Below are 14,302 nucleotides of genomic sequence, written 5' to 3' on the forward strand. Positions count from 1 at the left end.
GCACTTGACGGCCGTGACCGGGAGGATTTTTCATCAGGTTCGCCTGATTCGCCAGTTGCGTCCCTTTCTGGATCGGGACTCTTTACGCACGGTCACTCATGCCCTTGTCACCTCCCGCCTGGACTATTGCAACGCTCTCTACATGGGGCTCCCCTTGAGGAGCACCCGGAGGCTCCAACTGGCGCAGAGTGCGGCCGCGCGGGTGGTAATGGGAGCGACATGGCGTTCCCATGTAACACCTCTCCTGCGCGAGCTGCACTGGCTCCTGGTGGTCTTCCGGGTGCGCTTCAAGGTTTTGGTTACCACCTTTAAAGCGCTCCATGGCTTAGGACCCGGGTACTTGCGGGACCGCCTACTACCACCAATAGCCTCCCACCGACCAGTACGCTCCCATAGAGAGGGGCTCCTCCGGGTGCCGTCAGCCAAACAATGCCGACTGGCGGCCCCCAGGGGGAGAGCCTTCTCTGTGGGGGCACCTACTATCTGGAACGAGCTCCCCCCAGAGATACGGAGGATCCCGGATCTGCGCACCTTCCGCCGCGCCTTAAAGACCTTACTATTTCACCAGGCCGGCCTGGCCTAATTTTCCCCCTCTTTTATAAAAGATTTTTAAAATTTTAAATATTTTAAATATTTTAAATATTTTTTAGTATTTATATATTCAATTTTAAATTGGTTTTAAAAGTTTGGGGTTTTAAATTTGTCGGGGCCAAAATTATTTAATTTGATTTTATTCTATTTTTTAAATTTTGTATTGTATGTGTTTTTATTGTTTGGCTGTGCACCGCCCTGAGTCCTTCGGGAGTAGGGCGGTATAGAAATCTAATAAATAATAATAATAATAATAATATTGGTTCAATTTTTATGCCGCCCTTCTCCGGAGACTCAGGGCGGCTTACAATGTGTTAAGCAATAGCCTTCATACTTTTGTATATACCTGCTTAGTAGGGCTTTTGGCCCCCTCCTAAGCGGTGTTCTTTTTTATACAAAGTCAGCTTATTGCCCCCACAATCTGGTCCTCATTTTACCTACCTCGAAAGGATGGAAGGCTGAGTCAACCTTGAGCCTGGTGAAATTCGAACTCACAGTAATTGCAGGCAGCTGTCAGCTAAGTGCTACTTTAACAGCACTTTAGTCCCCTGCGCCACCAAGGCTCTTAGTAGTTGATTAGTTTCCATCCATTTCTTCTTGTCCTGCCTTCAGGTGCTTTGGAGAATAGGTTGATCCCCTCTTCTTTGTGGCCCTTAGATATTGGAAAGCTGCTATCATGTCACCCCTAGTTCTTCTTTTCACTAGACTAGACATACCCAATTCCCGCAAACGGTCTTAGCCTTCAGAAACCACACATATACATACCCATTATCTTTTCTGCACTCTTTCCAGAGCCTCAACATCTTTTTTACATTGTGGTGACCAAAATTGGATGCAGTATTCCAAGTGTGGTCTTACCAAGGCATTCTAAAGCGGCAGTGTCACTTCCCGTGGTCTTGATTCTATCCCTCTGTTAATACTGCCTAGGATTGTTTTGGCTTTTTTTGACAGCTGCAGCACATTGCTGGCTCATTCAGGTAGTCCTAGACTTACAACAGTTCATTTAGTGACTGTTCAATGTTACAACATCAATGAAAAAAAGTGACTGAAGACCGTTTTTCACACTTAGGATCATCTCAGCATCCCCATGGTCCTGTGATCAAAATTCAGATGTTTGGCAACAGACTCATAATTTATGACGGTTGCAGTGTCCTGAGGTCATGTGATCCCCTTCAGCGATTTTCTGACAAAGAAAGTCAATGGGGGGAAACCTGTTTTACTTAACAACCCTGTTACTGATTCAGGGGTCTCCAACCTTGGCCACTTTAAGACTTGTGGACTTCAACTCCCAGAATTCCTCAGCCAGCAAAGCTGGCTGGACAAGACAAGCAAGACACCAGAATATAAACTGACAGTAAAGCTGGCTGAGGAATTCTGGGAGTTGAAGTCCACAAGTCTTAAAGTGGCCAAGGTTGAAAACCCCTGTACTAATTTACCAACTGCAGTGATTCGCTTAACAACTGTGGCAAGCAAAGTCGTAAAATGGGGCAAAAATCACTTAGCAACAGAAATGTTGGGCTCCGCTGTGGTCGTAAATTGAGGACTGCCTGTATTTAACGAACGTCCCCTTCCCCACCCCACCCCCTTGCAACTAATGGGAATCGAGCGATTCCCTCAGGCCTGCCGGTATCTTCAGGAACCGGAAATGCAGCGAGGACGATCTCGCGAGAGTTCCTATGCGGAAACCGAGCTCGGAAAGACAGGAGGCGCCCGGGCGCGCGCTCGCGAGAGAGCGAGAGAGGGATTGGTGGGTTGCCGCCGGCTGCTGTGGTAACAGGGTTCGTCTGGGGCGCAGCTCGGAAGAGCGCGCGGCTCTGGGGGGAATTCCTCTTCTCCCAAGATGGCGGTGGTGGGGGGCGGGGGAGTGAACCCCTTCCTCAGTGACTCCGAAGAGTCCGAGCCAGAGGAGACCAGGCCGGGGGGCAGCAGCAGCAGCGACCCCGGCGTCTTGGGCGCTCCTCTCCCGGTGTCGTCTTCCACCTCCTCTTCGCCACCCCTTCAGCAACTGTTGCCGCCGCCTGCACAGGCCGAGGAACCGCCCCGGGTGCCCGTGGATGCTTTAGCGGCTCAGCTGCTGCGCGACCAGTTCGTGTTGACGGCGCTGGAATTGCACACGGAGCTTCTGGAGAGCGGCCGGGAGCTGCCTCGCCTGCGCGACTATTTTTCCAATCCTGGCAACTTCGAGCGGCAAAGTGCGGGCGGCGCCGGAGCCCTGGCACCGACTCCTTCCGCCTCAGTAGCTCCCGGGATCATAGCGATGGTCGGAGGCGGTAAGGAGCCTGGCGCCGGACAGCTCCGTAAGTGGATAGCCGTGCTTAACAAAGGGAAGCTTAGAAGGACTCACACTCTCTCTCTCCTTTTTAAAAAAATATTTCTTCCCCTTGCCAGGTTTCAGCCCTTGGTTGACCTTGGCTTGGGTGTGTTATTTTCAATAAATTCCCCTCATTTGGTGTTGGAGCGTTTGTCAAATCTTGGTAGAAAAGAGGCAGGGATTGCCCCTGTTCTGCAGACATTTCATTACCTTAAAATAGGTAGTAAAGAGTGCTGTTTGCTGTCAGTTTGTATTCTGGTGTCTTGCCTGTCTGTGTGGGTGGGAGCGGACAAGACAGGTAAAATACCAGAATATAAACTGACAGCAAACAGCACTCCTTACTGGCACTGATGATGTTATGGAGTTAGGATATAGGATAATGAAATGTCTGCAAGAAAACAAGCAAGCTCAGAGAGCACCAAGGATCCTTCATTTCAAACACTAAACTACAAATATTCTCCCTCATTGGTGCATGTATGAACTGTTGATCATTTAGATCAGTGGTCCCCAACCTTTTTATCGCCGCGGCCCGCTGAGTGCGCGCAGGGGTGGGGGCACAGCCCAGGAGCTTTTGCACACGGCCCATTGAGCACGGCCCAGGAGCCTTTGCGCTGCAGCGTTCATGTCCCCCGGCCGCTGCGCGGCCCGGTGCCAGGTACTCCACGGCCCGGCACCGGTCCGCGGACCGGGGGTTGGGGACCACTGATTTAGATGACATAGATTGCAACTGCTGCCTATTATGAGGCTTTTACTATTTTTATAGCAAGGTTTTTTAGAGCCATGATGGGTTGAATTATACAGCATAAATTTAAACTTTTTGGGTAGTTCATGCATCACCATAGAAAAGAATAGTCTGTGATTTCAGCTGATTTGATAATCTGAATTTTATATACACACACAAACACAGTACTTTCACCTGTCACAAACATTTCAGTTCAGAGATAAGTTTGGGAGAGATTCTTAATTTTAGAAGGTCATCATATGAACTTGCTATGGTATGCAAGTCATTCTAAGTCATTAGAATAAGACCCCAGCCAGTTGTGATTTAGTAAACAAACTAGGAGTAAACATAGTGTGATTGATGGCAATAATCAAGTTGGTGTTGACTCTTAATGAGTCAACCTCATCTTGATTACCAGCATCATGTTGGTAGATTTTCTTCATAGTGATGTGTCCTTTATCTGGTTTTTCAGGTTTTCTAATGGTGTACCCATTACTACTGAAATCATGTCCATATATTATGCTGCTGGTTGGTCCCTTTTTATTATTCTCAGCATTATAAATTACTCAAGAGAGCTTGGTTATACATAATACATCCAAAATGTGATAATTTGAGCATGGTCATTTATACCACAAGTAAGAACTCTGAATCAATTTGATCATTTATTTTCTTGTCTATCCCTTATATTTTCAGGAGTCTTTGGTAACACCAAAGTTTAAAAGCCTCAATATTGTAATGCAGTATGTAAAACCAGTCCTGAGTTCTGAATCAGCTGGAGTTTTTCTGGTTCCTCTTGCCATTTGCAATTTGATAGAAACTAAAAAGTCATAGCTAAAGAAGCCGCAGTTTTTAATCTGTACTAAACCATTGGCAAAATAAAGATATTAAGTTAATACACTTTATTGATTTTAGCTCTTGCTCTTTCAAAGACAACATCTTGAAATATCAATGCAGGTACATGCTTTGTTTTAGAATACTGTGGTGGTATAATTAATGCCGAGATATTGGATTAGATAATAGAAGTTTCATTGAAAATGTATGTGTTGTGTATGTTGCTTATAGCTTCAGATTGTAGGAGGATGTTTGGACAATACTCAGTAAATCCTGTTCAACTTAATGTAAGAATAATAAGAAATATTTCCATGCAAATGTCAATCTTTAGTATCAATATAGTAATAAGTGATTTTCTAAAATGTTAAGTCATTTCTAGTTTTTATTGGAAGATTATGAAGAAATATACACTGGGAAGTCAACAACATTAGATGGCTAGTGTCTAATAATGTTGAGTCAGGAAAGACTTTATGTAAATGATACCATGTAAATGTTTGTAACTACAATAACTACCAAGAAATGCATACACTATACAAAAGGTAGAACATTTTAAGCACTTCAGCAGTTTAGAGAGAGAACAGCATTTTGTGATTCTATTGAGAAGCTTCCATAAATAACACATCTGCATGCAAACAAACATCTGCAGCAGCCAGATTACACCAATGCTAGAATTTTTGCAAAATGTCTGTTATTATGAAGAGTAATTTTAGTTCTTTATTTCAGTCACTTATATTAATAAAAATAAGGAGTTTTTTTAGTGTTTGCAAATAACATCAAACCATAATATTTGTTTATTTTTGATTTACACATTTTTTCTAAGCCAATAATATGTGGATTACTGTATGTTTTGATTTATTTAGCAAACTAAATCAGTTTAGTATCAATATCTGATACTGATAAGGTACTGGGATCACATAAGGTACAATACTATACATGTGACTATTTGTACAGGCAATGTAGGACCAACCAATTCACCTCCTTCTGTGAATTGAAAAACTACAATGTAATATCTAATTAGCAAAAACATAGGCTTTAAATATACTGCTTACTAAAACTGCTCATATGAATATTTATTTGCTAGTACAGCTGGTACTGTATAAGAATAAAGAATTACTGTATATAAGAATAATGAACCTAATTTAGTATTATATTAGGAAAATATATTTTCCTTAAGGCAGGGGTAGACATCATATAGTATATGTTGAACTTACATGGTATTTATTTCTTTTGTGCTTTTTAAGCATCTGAAGATGTGAGATTTGATACCATTTGTTTTTTTACTAGCATACAATTATCAATTATTTTGTGAAGCAATCATGTGACAGAACTTATGAGATGGCTGACTGTGGTAATGTGGTAGATTCTTAGTTTGATTTTACAGTTTTGTAAGCTTTTTGTTAGCTTAATATTGAGATTAGTGATTAATAAGATTTTATTCCTAAGTACTTGCTATTATTGTAAATACTGATTAGTGTAAATTAGGGATGTCATCAGGCTATTCAGTTTGTTTTGTAGGTTGTAATACAGGTAATCCTTGACTTACTACAGTTCGTTTAATGACTGTTCAAAATTCCAGCAGCTCTCAAAAAAGTGACTTATGATCATTTTTCACACTTGCTACCATTGCAGCATCTCCATGTTCACATGATTAAAATTCAGACACTTTGCAACTGACTCATATTTATGATGGTTGCAGTGTCCTGGGGTCATGTCACCTTTTGTGACCTTCTGACAAGCAAAGTCAGTGGGGAGGCAAATTCATTTAACAACTATATGACTAACAACTGCAGTGACTCACTTAACAACTGTGGCAAGAAAGGTTGTAAAATGAGGCAAAACTCACTTAACAAATGTCTTACTTCGTAACTGAAATTTTGGGCTCAGTTGTGGTCATAAATTGACTATTAGCATATCACCAGAGAATCCTGCAGCTCTCTGCCTTGGTTAGGCATCTGTATATAGAACATATCCTTGGAGTAGAAGACACTAGAATTTCTTGCTGATCTTTCATTGTTGTTTAGCCTGGCAGAACTATCCTTCACTAGATATCTTTGCTTTCTCATGGACATCGACAACAGCAGAAGTTTATATGTAGGCTCACCCATACTCCCTTGCTTGTCCATCAGATTTTTAGTAAAATTTGATAAAAGCCTTCTGACAAATGTTATCTCTAGTTTTTAGCTAAAATTACATTCGTAACATTTTTTTAACCAATGTATTGTAATGTTATTTGCTAGGACTATTAAGAAATAAAGTAACAAGAAAGATGAAGAAAAGAAGATTAGAAAAATTGGCCAAATTTTCTTGTTTCTCCTGCTGTAAAAGCTTGTGCTTAACTGAACAATGGTTCATTAAATTAACATGATTGAGTTTACATAACATATTAACTACTCCATAGATTTAAGTACATGGACTAAACTATGTTGGCTAATTTGGAGAACCAGAATGTTATGTTTATATACCCTATTCGTTGTTTCTCATTTTGTTGTTTCCCTCTTGTTCTATTCACTGGTGATTGTGTAAATTGTTTTAGCTATTGGTCATAAGTAACTAATATTGTTAATGGTTCACCACTAATTACGATTGAAGGATTCAGAAAAGTTATTCCAGAGTGGAAAACCCCAAAACTCTCCTTTGAACAAAAAAAAAATTATCTTCTTAATAAAATAGAGTATATTTACATTCATTAGACATGCTTCATATTTTCCTTTCTCTGTAAATGAGGAAATGATTGCAGCTCATAAAACAAATGAAATAGAAACCAGAGGACTTGATGTAATTACTCCAAGAGCTGGAGCAGTTATCCTATGTAATTTGCTTGTCAATGAAATAGTACTTCAAAACTGTGATTAGGCAAAACTGTAAACATATTGGCACTTAAACAACTTTAATCTTGAACCAAAATAATGTCAGAGACAAAGTCATCAAGGGTTTAATGTTAAGTTAGCACAACTAAAATGTAATTAATAGATAATTAAAAATTAACTACTTTTCTGTATTCTTTAATTCTTACTCTCAAAGAACCATAAAAAGGCTGATATTAGAGGCCATTTCTTAAGATTGTATAATTTAAAGACAGGTCTTTATTTAAACACATTACAAGCTAGTATTTCAAGAGTGATTTTAGAAAACTATATGACTGCCACACCCATATAAGGCTCATTGTTGTTGAGCTACATTGTGGTTGTTACTACATACCCTGTTTTCCCCAAAATAAGACATCCCCTGATAATAAGCCCAATCGGGCTTTTGAGCACATGGCAATAAGGCCAAACACTTATTTCAGGGTTCAAAAAAATATAAGATAGGATCCTATTTCGGGGAAACAAGTAGTTATCATCAACTACATCTACAACTAGTTTTTAATTTTATAACACCTTGCATCTGTACTGCAACGTGAGGGAAAGCATGCCACTGGAATTCTTTTGAATAATAGTTCTGTATTATGTAACCAGAAAGAAGGGAGAGTTTAAAGTAGAAGAGTCTGCAAAATTCTGTCCAAGTGTTTGATCATTAAGGAATTCATCTTTCCTTATACATTAACCTTTACACAAACATTTAAGCTTGCAGATTTTTTTCCAAGTCACTTATCATAAGTCACATGTAAATCAGCCTCTAATGAGCAATAACTAACCCAGCTGACAAAATGTTATTCATCTTGTGATGATAGAGGTAAATAATTGTCATAGTACAAGACTAGCAGTTAATAGAGTACTATATTCTTTCTATTCGGGGAAAAAATAAAAATATTGTAACTGCCATCTGAAGTGGAGGACTAGTAGAATATTTGTGTGTTCATTCTTAGGAATATAGCAGCCTGTAACACTTTTATTCTCTGTACACACAGAAGAGAAAAACAGTATAATCTGAAATGTCATCCTTCAGAATTTTGATTGAATTAATTCCTAACAGTAAAAGTTGGGATATTATCCAAGTTGAGCTCCTTATAGAATGTATACCTGAGGTCACCTCAGAAAGTATTAAGACCACTAGAATAAAATAAAACCTTACGTGGCAAAAAAGGGTGAGAGAAAATCTTTCCAGAATTACATTGATAGTATGCTGGATATTTTGAGCTATGAATTTAGCATGCTTCATATGGAACCTAGTAAAATGTAAGTAATCTCCCAATTTTAGAAGCTGTACATTCATTCAGTAACAATGTTTACACAATCCGATGTTTTGATTGATTATCTTAAATAAAATGTTCCAATGGGCGATTGCCTAGACTAGAGAACTCCCCCCTGAACTATATTTAACATGTAGCATGTAACATTCGCACATCATACGTGTCTACTAAGTTTGCTATTGTGTAGAAGTTTGAACTGGCAAGTTGTTTGAGTACACAGTTAATATAAAGATTAATAACAGAGGGGCAAAAATGCTAGCAGCAGTTCATGTTAAAAGGTTTAAAAAGTATTTTGGGTCACACATCAATGTACACATACTTGTTACTTGCAATTTATAAACCCTAAATACACTTTACCTAGGATCTTGTGACATTATAACAAAGGCTAGGTCAGCACTTACTTATTTGTTCGGCAACACACCTTTTTGACTCTTAATTCAAAATACTGCACTCCCATATAAAATGTATCCATTTTACCATTATTGAGTTTGGAATAGAGGTAGAAGAACTACCCACTAATTCGATATCTTACTCTGAAAGAAACGTTATCATGATAGGAACTATTAATAAATGATAATAGACAATAGTCCATTGCAGAGTCTTTTAGAGTTTTGGCCTATGGATTAAATCAAAGCTTTAAAATCAGAAACTGCCACTTAAGTGGGATGTTGCTTTATTTTTAATTATATATATGTTGGGGATTCTACAGTTGATCTCCCTTCTCAAATCCTATCTGTTGTACAGCAATTAGTTTTTCTTTTTCAATCCATTTGTGTAATTTCTAGAACAGATTTTTGTACATAGTTTGGGGGTCATATTCATTGAATAGGTTCATTGCCCAAAGTAATGATACCAAAATTTGTTTGTACTGCATGCAATGCAATGCTATAGTGTTTCAACTGGGATCAAGATTTTTCTGTATTTTGTCTCTCCATCTCATAGGAGGTCAGTCTTACGGCCAAAGTTATAAAGTTACCTGTTTGTTGTCCAGGTCCATGTTACTGTGCATGCATACATGTTCTGCTCATTGATAGCTTTTGGGCTACTTTGATGACATCTTGGTTTTTTATTTTTTAATAAAGTTTGATTTGAGATAAAATACAAATAGAAACAAAAATGAGGAAAGATAAAGAAGAAAGAAAAGGGGTGTAAAAAAAGGAAGAAGAAAAAAGTAGTGATTTCTGACTTTAAGTGCTCAACCTTTTGCTTTACATTTCTGTCTATTTCAGACCACTTCTATAACAACAAAACCAATCTAATCACCAGTACCTTAAATCAAAGTTTCCTTTTTTTCAGTTTTGAGCACAAAATCCAGAAGCAGTTTCCAAACAGAAACAAAACTAGATAGATTCTTCTCTTAAATTAAAACAGTCAGTTTTGTCATCTCTGCCAACTCCATCACCTTTACTATTCATTCTTCCATTGTGTCTATCCATCTTTGTACATAAGCTCTTTATCCATCAAATCTAAAAAGAACTACTTTGATGATGTCTTAAAATCACCATAAGTTTCTGCATTCCAGATTTGGTCTCTGAGTTAGATTTCTGTAGTACTTGCCTCTTGATTGCGCACTGCATTAGTAGAAACTTCTCTGTTTCTGTTTATTTTAGAGTTCTGCTCTTCACAGCAGTAGTTCATCATTAGCTAAAGGATCTGATTTTGCTTTGACGTTTCCCATCTGTTGTAGAATTTGCTTTATCAAAGGATATTCAACCATTGACCATTCTTCCTGGTTTTAAACTGTCAAATTGCAAGGAGAATCACATCTAATTAATTTTTGATGCCATTAGATATAATCTGAGTAATGGTGCTCTATGTTGGCTATTTTTGAAGCAAAAAGATCGGTATAAAAATGCTAATTTTCAGCTTCAGTTTTTTGTCAATCAGATGTGATTATCCTTCTTGACTCCTTCAAAACTCATTGGCTGCATTTTTCCCCAGCCCTTTTGATATTGCTTTTCTGTTGTTTTTACAAGTTGTTGTGTTGGGTAATTTTCATAGTCTTTTGATTTTTGCTTTAACTTGCAGTTCTGCTCACACAGTACAATCATATCAAATTTATTTTCTCCCTTGAGTTCTTCTTAATTGCTGTCTAATTTTATTGCTGGAAAGAAGTTCTTCCAGTTATTTTTCTGAATTTTTGTGGCTGCTACCATTTTTTAAAAAATAAATTGTTTATAGTGTCGCGTTATTATACCAATTTTATTGTAGAATTTGTTTCTCAAGTAGAATTGTACCTACTGTCATATTTCTTAAGAATTGCCATTGAGAAGGGATGTTCAGGTTAGGCATTTAAATTGGTTTATATGTACTGCCAATATTGAGTTAGTGCTGTACTTTAACACTTGGGATAAAATTGGCATCTTTGCATAGTATGTAGTTGATCTCTGCTTTCCTTTCCAAGTTAGGGGAGTGTCAGGTCCAGTATTTCCCTGCTAATTTCTCAAAGTATTGAAGGTGTTTATCATCTGTTTCTTTATAATTAAGATTGCTAATTGTTCATCATATTCATTTTACTTCTCTTTTGAGAAAAGGCCCATAGTTTTCACCCACTCCACATGAGCCTACTTAAGCATGTGGATATCCTTTGATGAACTTTTTGTAGGCCAGTTGAGCTAGTTGTTGTTTAAGTTCTTCATAAAAGCATTGGTTTGATCTTTGTCCAAATTACTGTAGGGAACATAACATGGGATGATGAGCAGTTGGTCATTCTGCCTTTTATTTTTAATTTGAGGGTTGTAAGACATTTGCAACTATTTGTACTGACTGAATGTTTTGTACTTGTTGGTTGGCAACAATGATGCCAACTCCACCATTATGTGGGGTTTTGCCTAGGGCTATTATTATCCCATTTGGATAATATGGATTAATGCTCTTGTTTTGCTGAGACCAATGATGTCATAGTTTAATTTTATGACTTCTTCAAAGAGGTGGCTTTGGCATGCAGCCCTGAATCCACTCTTAGTGTGAAAGGGAATTTAGAATTTGGTTGGGCTGTCTCTTTAAATCCATATTTTTGTTCTACAAGCTGATTAGAACTTGTAGAAATTAGAGTCCTCCAAAATACCATTCTTTGTCTCCTTTGGCTCACCTTTGAAATGCCCTCTTGTTTTTTTTCCCCCACTAGCAATGAAGAGTAAACAAGTAAACAAGGTTTACTCCTTGTTGTTTTCTAGTCCTGGCAGAGATGCAGGTCTGAAATTTCAATTGTAGGATGTTTCTGACTGCCCCATGGATGAGTTGACATATAGTTTAATACGTTTAAAAGTCTAAACATATGTGAAAAGAAACTGTTTCACACATTGACATGTAAATATGTGTATTTGAGAAAAACGTTCAATACAATATGGTTATTTATTTTATTTATTTTTATTAATTTAATTTATATACCGCCCTTCTCCCAAAGGGACTCAGGGCAGTGTACAGCCAGAATAAAACACACAGATATAAAATTTAAAAAACAATTTAAAAAATATTAAATAGTTTGGCCCATATCTAATTAAAATAAAAACTACCCATTTTAAACATATAAAATTAAGAATTGATGATTAAAAAATTTAAAAAATTAGGCCAGCCTGGCTTGTTGAAATAAAAGCGTTTTGAGGGCCTGGCGGAAGGTGTGTAAATCGGGAATCCTCCGCATCTCGGGGGGGCAGTTCATTCCAGAGGGCGGGAACACCCACAGAGAAGGCTCTTCCCCTGGGGGTCGCCAGCTGACATTGTTTGGCTGACGACACCCGGAGAAGCCCTTCTCTGTGGGAGCGAATTGGCCGGTGGGAGGCTATTGGTAGCAGCAGGCGGTCTTGTAGATACCCACGTCCTAAGCCACGGAGTGCTCTAAAGGTGGTAACCAATATCTTGAATCGCACCCGGAGGACCACCGGGAGCCAGTGCAGCTCGCTCAGGAGAGGTGTTACATGGGAGCGCCATGACGCTCCCATAATCACCTGCGCGGCCACATTCTGGACCAGTTGGAGCCTCCGGGTGCTCTTCAAGGGGAGCCCCATGTAGAGAGCATTACAGTAGTCCAGGCGGGAAGTGACGAGGGCATGAGTGACCATGCGTAGGGAGTCCCAATCCAGAAAGGGACGCAACTGACGGATCAGGCGAACCTGATAAAAAGCCCCCCTGGCCACAGCCGTCACATGTTCTTCTAAGGACAGCTGTGCATCCAGGAGGACACCTAAGTTGCGAGCCCTCTCCATGGGGGCCAACGACTCACCCCCAATAGTCAGAGATGGCACCAACTGACTATATTGGGACGCCGGAAGCCACAGCCACTCAGTCTTGGACGGGTTGAGCTTGAGCCTGTTTCTCCCCATCTAGATCCGCACGGCCTCCAGACACCGGGACATCACGTCAAGGGCATCATTGGGGTGGTCCGGGGTGGAGATGTACAGCTGGGTGTCATGAGCATACTGGTGGAACTACACCCCGAAACCACGGATGATCTCACCCAGCGGCTTCACATAAATGTTGAATAGAAGGGACGAGAGGACCGATCCCTGCGGCACCCCACACATAAGGCGCTTTGAGGTCGACCTCTGGCCCCCTATCAACACAAACTGCGACCGATCAGAGGGAAAGGAGGAGAACCACTTCAGCACGGTGTCTCCCACTCCCAACTCCTTTAACCGGCGCAGCATGATATCATGGTCGATGGTATCAAAAGCCGCTGAGAAATGTAATAGGACCAGGACAGAGGAAAAACCCCTGTCCCGAGCCTTCCAGAGATCATCAACCAATGCGACCAATGCCGTTTCCGTGCTGTACCCAGGTCTGAAGCCCGACTGGAACGGATCAAGATAGACCGCTTCATCCAGGTACTGGGGAAACTGTCGCGCCACCACATTCTCAACAATCTTCGCCACAAAGCGGAGGTTGGAGACTGGATGATAATTCGCTAAAGCCTCTTTCAAGGCGGCAGGAAAGCAACCCTCACTCAAAGAAGCGTTGATAATCCTCTGGTGCCAGCCTCGTGTAACCTTCCGGGAAGCCAGCACCAGCCAGGAAGGACAAGGGTCCAATAAACATGTGGCCGCGCTAAGTCTACCCATAATCCTGTCCATGTCTTCAGGAGTCACCGGGTCAAACTTCTCCCAGATATCACTCTCAAGACCTTCCTCCATCACCCCGTCTGAACCTATCCAGTCGGAGTCCAAGCCTTCCTGAATTTGAGCAATTTTGTCATGCAGATACTGTACAAAATCCTCAGCTCTACCCTCCAAGGGGTATTCCCGTGTTCCCAGATGGAGCAGGGAATGGGTCACCCTAAACAGGGCGGCTGGGCGGTTACCTGCAGACGCGATAAGAGTGGAAAAGTAGTCAGACTTTGCTGCTTTTATCGCCACTAGGTAGGTCTTAATATGAGACCTCACCAGTGTTCGGTCAGATTCGGACCGGCTGGCCCTCCAACCGCGCTCTAGGTGTCTTTTCTGGCGCTTCATTTCCCTCAGCTCCTCAGAAAACAAGGGAGCCACCTGGGATCGGCACTGGGTCAGAGGCTGCAAAGGCACAACGTGGTCCAAATCTCCAGTGGCCGCCCTATCCCAGGCGGCCACCAGGTCTTCAGCTGCATCATAAGCCAGAACCTCAGGGAAGGTTCCAAGCTCCGTCTGGAACCTATCAGGGTCCATCAGGCACCTGGGGCGGAACCACCTGATCAGTTCCGCCTCCCTGCTGCGAGGTGTAGCGGTTTGAAGGTCAAGTCGAAGGAGAG

At 40.7% G+C, this 14,302-nt stretch overlaps 1 protein-coding gene across 4 annotated transcripts in view; it reads left to right on the plus strand.

Moving 5' to 3' along the window:
• Window positions 1-2,259: 2,259 nt before the first annotated feature.
• Window positions 2,260-14,302, plus strand: part of RELCH (RAB11 binding and LisH domain, coiled-coil and HEAT repeat containing) — a 66,220-nt gene continuing 54,177 nt past the window's right edge. For 3 of the 4 annotated variants that reach the window (XR_015733260.1, XM_034432954.3, XM_034432955.3), the window contains exon 1: window positions 2,260-2,888. Coding sequence is in view for 3 of the 4 variants with exons in the window: in XM_034432954.3 (XP_034288845.2) it covers window positions 2,432-2,888 (457 nt within the window). In the remaining variant the exon portion in view is untranslated. The remainder of the gene's footprint in view (window positions 2,889-14,302) is intronic. The other variant, XM_034432956.3, reaches the window with a different exon arrangement.

This window comes from Pantherophis guttatus, chromosome 3 (assembly GCF_059756535.1).
Source record: "Pantherophis guttatus breed Tessera chromosome 3, ASM5975653v1, whole genome shotgun sequence".
Taxonomy (NCBI): domain Eukaryota; kingdom Metazoa; phylum Chordata; class Lepidosauria; order Squamata; family Colubridae; genus Pantherophis; species Pantherophis guttatus.